This window comes from Lolium perenne, chromosome 1, assembly GCF_019359855.2.
Source record: "Lolium perenne isolate Kyuss_39 chromosome 1, Kyuss_2.0, whole genome shotgun sequence".
Taxonomy (NCBI): Eukaryota; Viridiplantae; Streptophyta; class Magnoliopsida; order Poales; family Poaceae; genus Lolium; species Lolium perenne.
The window spans coordinates 160,007,398-160,016,511 of NC_067244.2; the positions used below are offsets into that span (position 1 = coordinate 160,007,398).

The 9,114-nt window shown below is 50.9% G+C and overlaps 1 protein-coding gene, 1 non-coding gene and 1 pseudogene across 2 annotated transcripts; 2 read left to right on the forward strand and 1 right to left on the reverse strand.

The window, feature by feature from the left end:
- The first annotated feature begins 873 nt into the window (after positions 1-873).
- LOC139830707 (peptide methionine sulfoxide reductase A4, chloroplastic-like) lies at positions 874-4,022 on the forward strand. Its single transcript, XM_071819444.1, has 2 exons — positions 874-1,511; positions 3,569-4,022. The coding sequence occupies exons 1-2, from the start codon at positions 966-968 to the stop codon at positions 3,818-3,820; spliced, it is 798 nt and encodes a 265-aa protein (XP_071675545.1). The 5' UTR covers positions 874-965; the 3' UTR covers positions 3,821-4,022.
- On the reverse strand, positions 1,727-1,808 carry TRNAS-GCU (transfer RNA serine (anticodon GCU)). The gene has a single exon. It is a non-coding gene; the product is annotated as a tRNA-Ser (tRNA).
- A 308-nt stretch (positions 4,023-4,330) lies between the features above and the next one.
- LOC127309961 (uncharacterized) lies at positions 4,331-6,857 on the forward strand (annotated as a pseudogene).
- Positions 6,858-9,114: the final 2,257 nt, after the last annotated feature.

Sequence of the window (9,114 nt, forward strand, 5' to 3'; positions counted from 1 at the left end):
TCCTCGTAAGGGCCGGCCCGATCGATGTCGTCCTCATCGCACCGCTCCGCGCCCTACACCGTCCCCAAGCGCGAGGTGAAGGAGGAGCCAGAGTTCGCGACGACGCCCGTCAATTCGAGGCGCGGCGGCAGCCGGCAGCAGCAAAGGCGCGGCAGCGGAGCCCTCCTCATCCCGAAGCCGGAGGTGAAGGAGGAGCAGGACGACGAGGCAATAGCGAAGGCGGCGGTGCTGGCGAAGTACGAGCGGCAGCTGCGGCTCATCGCGAGCAGCGACGACGTCGAGGACTGCCTAGGGCTGCGAGCGGCGTGCTTGGCGTCGCTGAACGATAAGGACGCCTAGAGGGGCGACCTCGACACGGCGATCACCATGTCCATCCGCGACACCAGAAAGTCGCTCGTGGACCTCACCGACGACGGCGAGGCTGGACCAAGCGGCCTGGTGAAGGACGATCGCGTCAAGCAGGAGGTCGTCACCGATGACATGTACAACTTCCACCAGTACTACGACTCCTCTGGCCACCGCAAGTACTTCTAGATTAGGATTTATTCTAAATTTAATCAAATTACGTTCGAAACTACGTAATATATAACAAGTTTGGATGAATTCGGTCAAGTTTTAAATTTCTAAAATTTTATTTGAGGAACGCTGAAGAACGACGTCCTCTAAACGTGTCACAAATAAAATACATCCCAAACGATTGATTCAGCGTCGTTTGGCGACGGTTTGGGGAGGCGACGGAGATGCTCTTAGCACGGAGTACAATTTAGAGGATCCTAGAAGGCTCTGAACCGACTTTCTCCTCTAGCTGGAGAAGAGAATAGCCGAACCAACAAGGCAAAGGAGGACTTGGAGAACGAAAAAAAAAACGAACACCAACCAACCAAAGCAAGCAACCGGGAGAGGGCGGGGTGAAGCTTCTGGGTCACGCCGCCACAAAAGGCAACGGAAAGCCCCGCCCCGCATCGATGCCTCCCCTCCTCCCCTCACCCGCCTCCCTCTCCCTCTCCACCTCCCCTCTCCTCCTCGCCTCCCGCCTCGGCGGCGGCGCCGCCGCCCTCCGCCCCACCACCACCACCTCCTCCTCCCGCCTCACCCGCTTCCTCGCCCCCACCCGAACCGCCGCACCGAACAACACCGGGTTCGCGGCGATGAGCTGGCTCGGGAAGCTGGGCCTGGGCGGCGGGGGCAGCCCGCGGGCCTCGGAGGCGTCGGCGGCGCTGGCGCAGGGGCCCGACGAGGACAAGCCGGCGCCCGGGAACGAGTTCGCCCAGTTCGGGGCGGGGTGCTTCTGGGGCGTCGAGCTGGTGTTCCAGCGCGTGCCCGGGGTCACCCGCACCGAGGTCGGCTACAGCCAGGGCAACCTCCACGACCCCACCTACGAGGACGTCTGCACCGGCGCCACCGGCCACAACGAGGTCGTCCGCGTCCAGTACGACCCCGCCGCCTGCAACTTCGACGACATCCTCGACGCCTTCTGGGCCAAGCACGACCCCACCACGCCCAATCGCCAGGTCCGCCACACAGCTCCCTCATCCACACAACCTCAATTTTACTTTCGATTACTTTTGTTTCGTTTGGAGTGTGACAGTTCGGAGGGTCGGGAATTGGGGAAAATACACTGGGGATTGCTCGAAAATTGCTGAGATTTTTTTTTTTGGGTGGGGGAATTACTGAATCGATGCACTAGAACAGAGATAATTTATGCAAAATTAAAAAAAGCAAAAATCGTCGCCTGAGAGATTCGAACTCTCGCGGGGAAACCCCATGTACTTAGCAGGCACACGCCTTAACCACTCGGCCAAAGCGACTCTTGTTGTCTACCTGGCTTCTTTGTCAAACATGAATAAGTGAAGTGGTGGAATAGTACACTGAAAATCCTTATTTATGCCACCGGTCATTCCTGGACCTGGAAATTAGTAGGATTTGGAATATGATGCGTACAACAGGCGACTGTGTGTACAGTACATGTCTGTGATGCACCATTGGATCTACGAAACTACAGTTTGAGCGAGGAGGCATAGCACAGGCCGTGTTCCTGACTAGTTTTCAGAGGAAGTAACTTGCTAGACCCTGACCTTCAGCGGTTAGCAGTACAACAGTTGCTATTAGCATTTGTGCAGTTTTCTGTTATGTGAATGCGTCTTATGACAGTGGTGCTAATCTTGCCCGTTAGGCTGAACTGCAGTATCGACTTATGCAGCAGCGCTGTTGAAAGCTTTGATCCCGCACTGATTCGTTGCTGCCCCAGTTTGACGCCACTGTCGGCACACCCTGATCAAGCCTTCCTCTAAGCCTGCTGGGGAACTTTAAAAGTCTGGCGGCAGTTCCTTCTTCTTTGGTGGCCTTCAACATCGCTGTTCTCCTTCCTCCTCCTTTTTCCTCCTCATCCCACCATTTATGTCCCTAGCTAACCCTACCAAAATATTGGTCATGCCAATTGCTCTCACACTTGTTTGGTTTGTAGCCAATTTTTGGGCTGCGTATGTATTAATTGGTGTTGCCTTCACAGATTGTAGCCAATTTTTTGGCAAACCGTGGGCGGTGGAATCCTCCGCCAAATAATTGGCTAGCCAATTTTGGTAGGGCTGGTGTGGGCATCATCCAAATGCACCTTAGTACCTATGACTAAGATCTACGAGTCCTGGCAGCGAGCCAAGCATGCCAGGAGAGTAGAGCACTTGGACTTTTGATGCCTACAACATGCACTTGCAGCCCACCTAACACAGTAGTGTTGCAGCCCATCTTTACTGTCAAGTGAATAGGTATAGCACGGGCAAATGTTTCTGACTAGTTTTCAGAGGAAATCCCTTGCTAGACCCTGACATCACCACAGTGGTATTAACATGTGTGCAGTGGGAGTGGTGCTAATCTTGGCTGTTAGGCTGAGCTGCAGTATCCACTTACGCAGCAGTGATATTTAAAAGTTATGATCCCACATTGACTCCTTGAGACCCCCTCCTTTGCCCCACGGTCACCTCCTACTCCTGCTTTAGCGACTCACCGATTTGATGCTGCTTCCCGCAAGCCCTGACCAAGCCTTCCTCACCTCTCCGGACGCCAGTTCCCTCCTCTAGGGGTTGCTGTTGAACTCGCTGTTCTCCTTCCCTGCCTCTCCTCCCACCACTCTATCCAACAATTACTGAGTTTTTGTAGGGCTAGGGACTGACTGTTTGCTGTTCGGTATGAAGGCTTTTTTCCATGACTGTTCTGGACTATGAATTATACCTGCTGGTGCCCTGTGTTAACTAATACTCCGAACTACTCCCTCTGGTCTCTTTTAATTGACTCGGATTTAGCACAACTTTATACTAAATCTGAGTCAATTAAATAGGACCGGAGGGAGTAGCTAATTACTTTTTGAACTGCACTATAGCAGCTTCAGTCTGTTGTGTGAACTTACTTGAATCTCATTCGATTCCGAGCAATGGAACTTGCTTCTGGATATTGACATAAGCTATCTGTAAACTTGTTTCCGACAAATGACAACGCTTTAATTCCTTGTCCTGAATGTTCATAACTCGTGTTTCTGATCAGTGATCACCTACATTTCTGAATTTTTTGCACGCAGGGGGGTGATGTCGGGACCCAGTACAGGTCAGGAATCTACTACTACACCCCGGAGCAGGAGAAGGCAGCGCTGGAGTCCATGGAGAGGCAGCAGAAGGTCCTGAACCGGAAGATAGTCACTGAGATCCTCCCTGCGAAGAGGTTCTACAGGGCGGAGGAGTACCACCAGCAGTACCTGGAGAAGGGCGGTCGCTTCGGCTTCAGGCAATCTGCACAGAAGGGCTGCAACGACCCCATCCGCTGCTACGGATGAACGAGCATGTCGACCACCAAGCAAACAGGCACAGACAGCACATTATAGTTGAGAGCACTGCCTGAATAAGATTGGGTCACATCTGAATTTCACTACAGTTTTCTTAGCTTAATCCAAGGATTGTAACAGAGAAGCTATTACCACTGTACTTAGTGTTGGGTACCATCGTGCTTAGTGATAAATTGTGGTTTCGAGCGGTATATATTCCATTTGATTGTATTAAACAAACATAAGATTGCTTCACCGCATTTGGAGACGCTCTCTACTCTTAGAACTGTTAGGATGATCTCCACGGGATCGATCCCAACGGATCGATAACGTCCTTGACCTCGTCCGCGCCCTGATCGGGGGCGTCCAACCCGTTATGGTTGGTGGGTCCCTGTGACCTGCGCTATATAAAGAGGTAGGGGCCGGGGCACGCAGTACGAGGTTCGTCGCGCCGCCAGTCACCCCACCGACATCCCCTACCGATCTAGGGTTAGCGCAGTGCTCACGGGAAGCTCTGCTACCGCACGCCCACGCCACTCGCGCCGTCGCCATGGACAACGGCTCGGGCTCCTCCTCGAAGGGAGAAGGTTTGTCTCCTACTCCCTCTCGATCTCTCTCCGATCTTGCAGTATACATATAGATATAGTGTCTACCCGTACGGATGCTACTACTAGTTGATCTTACAGTTATAACATTGGTATCAGAGCGGTACTAGTGTGTAGATCACGTGTTTTTTTTACGGGTAGAACCCTAGATCGCCCCTGTATACAAAAGAGAAAAGATAAGTTCACCGACCGAGGCCCTCGGGCTCGCCGGCAAAGATTGTGCCGCCGCAAGGCCGCGCCGCCCCTCTCGATCCCGATGCGCATCGGCAAGCCGAGGCATCGGGAAGAAGGGCTACTCCCACTTGCTATGCAGGCCGGGGGCAAAGAAAAGAAGATGGACCTCACCGGCTTACCGTGCTGCGGCTCAATCGCCGGCAGAGGAAAAGGGCACCGCCTCTGCGCCACTTGACGGTGACGCGCCCACCCTCGGGTGCACGCGCCGCCGCCAAGAGGTACAAGGGGGCGCCGCCGCGTGTTCTTCTCCGCCGTTGGCCGTCGGGCCATCTGGTGGTGAGTAGGAGACGTGGGCGGTGAAAAGAAAAGGGCGGGCGGCGCCGTCGGCCAGCCGACAGCAACCACACGGCCTCGTCTTGGACGAGCGCGCGGGAGGCTACTGCGGGGCGCGACTGCGAGCTGCCGTCGCCGGCAGAGAGCGCCGGGCGGGGCGAGCCAACGCTTCTCCGCCGCCGCCGCCGGACAGACATAGAAGAGAGACAGGGGCTCGGGGTAGTAATGTTTAGGGCTAGGGTTTCTCTGGCCGTTTTCGTCCTTTTTATACCGGCGCGAAAAGAAAGGGCAACCGTCGGATGAATCGGACGGTCGGGATGAAAACCCTAGCAGCGTGGGCGACGCGGGCTTCTCCGCGTTCGGGCCGCGTGGGGCAGGCCACGTTCGGAACGCGAAAAGGCCACGGCAGCGGATCGCGGGCGGGCAGCGTGGGCGCCGCGTCGGCGGCGTGGCCGAGCCGCGTTAGCGGGCCGCGTTGGCAGGCCCGCGTGGGCGCAGCGTCTGCTGCGTGCCGCTCGGTGCGTGCCGGCCGCGTGGGCCGCGGGCCGCGCTCTACAGTAATAGTAACACAGTTTTACAGTTTTGCACTGTTTTATTAATTACAGAGGCGTTTTTAGGCAGTTTTGGGTCATTTTTTGGCCAAAATTTTGTCTAGTTTTTTCTGAATAAATAGGACCAACGAAATATTTGTTCAGAAATTAAAAAAGTAAAGGAAATGCCTCTGAAAAGTTCAAAGTTTAAAATTTAAAATTCACAGTTTCCGCTGCAAATAGCAATGATATGTGCATTTATCTCTATTTCTGCCCAACGGTGATATAGTTTTATTTGCATTAACAGTTGCATGTTTTAATTCGGACCAACGTTGGATTATAATTTGCAATTGTACTGTTCTCACTTCTTTGTGGTTTTCAGGAGGGTTCTACTTGCTGAGCTGCATCAAGGATGTTCCCACCCTTAGAGGGGATAACTACACAGAATGGAGGAAGAAGGTGGATTTCGCCTTCGTCTGTGCTGAGGTGGACTGGGTGGTTGACACACCGCAGCCCATCAAGCCTACTGACCCCGTCAGAGCTGACGGGGATACTGATGATGCATGGGCTAAAAAGAATAGGGACCATGTTCCTGTGGAGATGTCCTACACTCTAGAGAACAGAAAGTGGCAGACTGCCCAACAAAAAGTGCATGGCATTTATAAAGAATACAATTGAGAACGCCATTGTGGGCTCAATTACAGAGTGTGCTTCCGCTGGGGAGTACCTAGAAAAGATAAAGAGCCAGTTCACTGGTTCTTCAAAGACATATGCAACCCAGCTGTTGAAGCAGCTGGTGACAGAAAAGTATACTGGAGGTGCACATGGCATCAGGGAGCACATCCTCAGGATGAGCAACCTGGCTGCAAAGCTGAAGCCCATGGATGCTGACCTGGAGCTAAAGCCTGCACTTCTGGTTCACTTGGTGATGGCTTCATTGCCACAACAGTTTGACTACTTTGTCATCAATTACAACATGAGTCCTAAGAAATGGGACATTGAAAAGACCATTGCCATGTGTGTGCAAGAGAAGGACAGACTCAAGGCACAAAATGGAGGTACCATCAATTATGTGAAGGACAATAAGAAAAAGGCCCTTCACACCAAGCAACAATGGTTCTCCTTCAAAGCCATATGCAAAAGCCCCAATGCAGCATCAGAAGTTCCAGCACAGGCAACTGCCAGTGAACAAAGATCAGTGCCTTCATTGTCAGAAGACTGGGCACTACAAGAAAGACTGTCCAGATTGGCTGAAAGAATTAATGGCAAAGAAAGGTAACAATTTAGTTTCCTTTGTAAATGAATCCCTGTATACATAGTTTTCGAAATCTACTTGGTGGATTGACTCAGGTGCAACTGTTCATGTTGCAAATTCTTTACAGGGATTCCATTCGACGAGGACTATGAAAAGAGGCGAAGGATGCGTTGAAGTCGCGAATGGAATTCAAGCAGAAGTTGAAGCTGTTGGCGACGTCCTCTTGGAGCTAGCTGATGGCTTGACTATTCTGCTTAGAGATGTCTTATTTGTTCCTTCCATACATAGAAATTTAATAAGTGTATCGCGCTTAGATAAAGACAGTTATCAATGTTATTTTGGACATGGCAAATGTGCCATATGGTGTAATAATTCTTATGTTGGGGTTGCTATACTCCATGATGAGCTTTATTTATTGTCCTTGCGTGAAAAAGTATTGTCTGTGTGTAAAGTGAATGAACAAATACCCTCGTCGGAAAAAGAAGGAAAGAAAAGAAAAAGAACTGACGAATCATCGAAATTATGGCACTGTCGCTGATACGTCTCCGACGTATCGATAATTTCTTATGTTCCATGCCACATTATTGATGTTATCTACATGTTTTATGCACACTTTATGTCATATTCGTGCATTTTCTGGAACTAACCTATTAACAAGATGCCGAAGTGCCGATTCTTTGTTTCTGTCATTTTTTGGTTTCGTAAATCCTAGTAAGGAAATATTCTCGGAATTGGACGAAATCAAAGCCCGGGGGCCTATTTTTCCACGAAGCTTCAGGAAGTCCGAAGGAGAGACGAAGAGGGGCCACGAGGGGGCCACACCCTAGGGCGGCGCGGCCCCCTTGGCCGCGCGGCCACTGTGGTGTGGGGCCCCCGTGCCGCCTCTTGACCTGCCCTTCCGCCTACAAATAGCCTCCGTGACAAAACCCCCGATGCACCGAGAGCCACGATACGGAAAACCTTCCGAGAGACGCCGCCAACGCCGATCCCATCTCGGGGATCCAGAGATCGCCTCCGGCACCCTGCCGGAGAGGGGAATCATCTCCCGGAGGACTCTACGCCGCCATGGTCGCCTCCGGTGTGATGTGTGAGTAGTCTACCCCTGGACTATGGGTCCATAGCAGTAGCTAGATGGTTGTCTTCTCCCCATTGTGCTATCATTGTCGGATCTTGTGAGCTGCCTAACATGATCAAGATCATCTATCTGTAATTCTATATGTTGCGTTTGTTGGGATCCGATGAATAGAGAATACTTGTTATGTTGATTATCAAAGTTATATCTACGTGTTATTTATGATCTTGCATGCTCTCCGTTACTAGTAGATGCTCTGGCCAAGTAGATGCTTGTAACTCCAAGAGGGAGTACTTATGCTCGATAGTGGGTTCATGCTGCATTGACACAGGGACAGTGGCATGAAAGTTCTAAGGTTGTGTTGTCTTGTTGCCACTAGGGATAAAACATTGATGCTATGTCTAAGGATGTAGTTGTTGATTACATTACGCACCATACTTAATGCAATTGTCTGTTGCTTTGCAACTTAATACTGGAGGGGGTTCGGATGATAACCTGAAGGTGGACTTTTTAGGCATAGATGCAGTTGGATGGCGGTCTATGTACTTTGTCGTAATGCCCAATTAAATCTCACTATACTCATCATGATATGTATGTGCATTGTCATGCTCTCTTTATTTGTCAATTGCCCAACTGTAATTTGTTCACCCAACATGCTGTTTGTCTTATGGGAGAGACACCTCTAGTGAACTGTGGACCCCGGTCCAATTCTCTTTACTGAAATACAACCTACTGCAATACTTGTTCTACTGTTTTCTGCAAACAATCATCTTCCACACAATACGGTTAATCCTTTGTTACAGCAAGCCGGTGAGATTGACAACCTCACTGTTTCGTTGGGGCAAAGTACTTTGTTTGTGTTGTGCAGGTTCCACGTTGGCGCCGGAATCCCTGGTGTTGCGCCGCACTACATCTCGCCGCCATCAACCTTCAACGTGCTTCTTGACTCCTACTGGTCCGATTAAACCTTGGTTTCTTACTGAGGGAAACTTGCCGTTGTGCGCATCACACCTTCCTCTTGGGGTTCCCAACGGACGTGCCACCACACGCATCAAGCAAATTTCTGGCGCCGTTGCCGGGGACCTGAAGAAAAGTTACATCACAGGGATCTCTAACTCCCACGTCAACTTTGCGCCAGCAGCAAATTTTTGGCGCCGTTGCCGGGGAGATCAAGACACGCTGCAAGGGGAGTCTCCACTTCTCAATCTCTTTACTTTGTTTTTGTCTTGCTTAGTTTTATTTACTACTTTGTTTGCTGCACTAAATCAAAATACAAAAAAATTAGTTGCTAGTTTTACTTTATTTGCTATCTTGTTTGCTATATCAAAAACACAAAA

Bases quoted from the DNA above. Each gene is read 5' to 3' on its own strand.
- LOC139830707 (XM_071819444.1), top strand. From the start codon at position 966: ATGCCTCCCCTCCTCCCCTCACCCGCCTCCCTCTCCCTCTCCACCTCC. The intron at 1,512-3,568 runs GTCCGCCACACA...TTTTGCACGCAG, and splicing joins CCACCACGCCCAATCGCCAG to GGGGGTGATGTCGGGACCCA.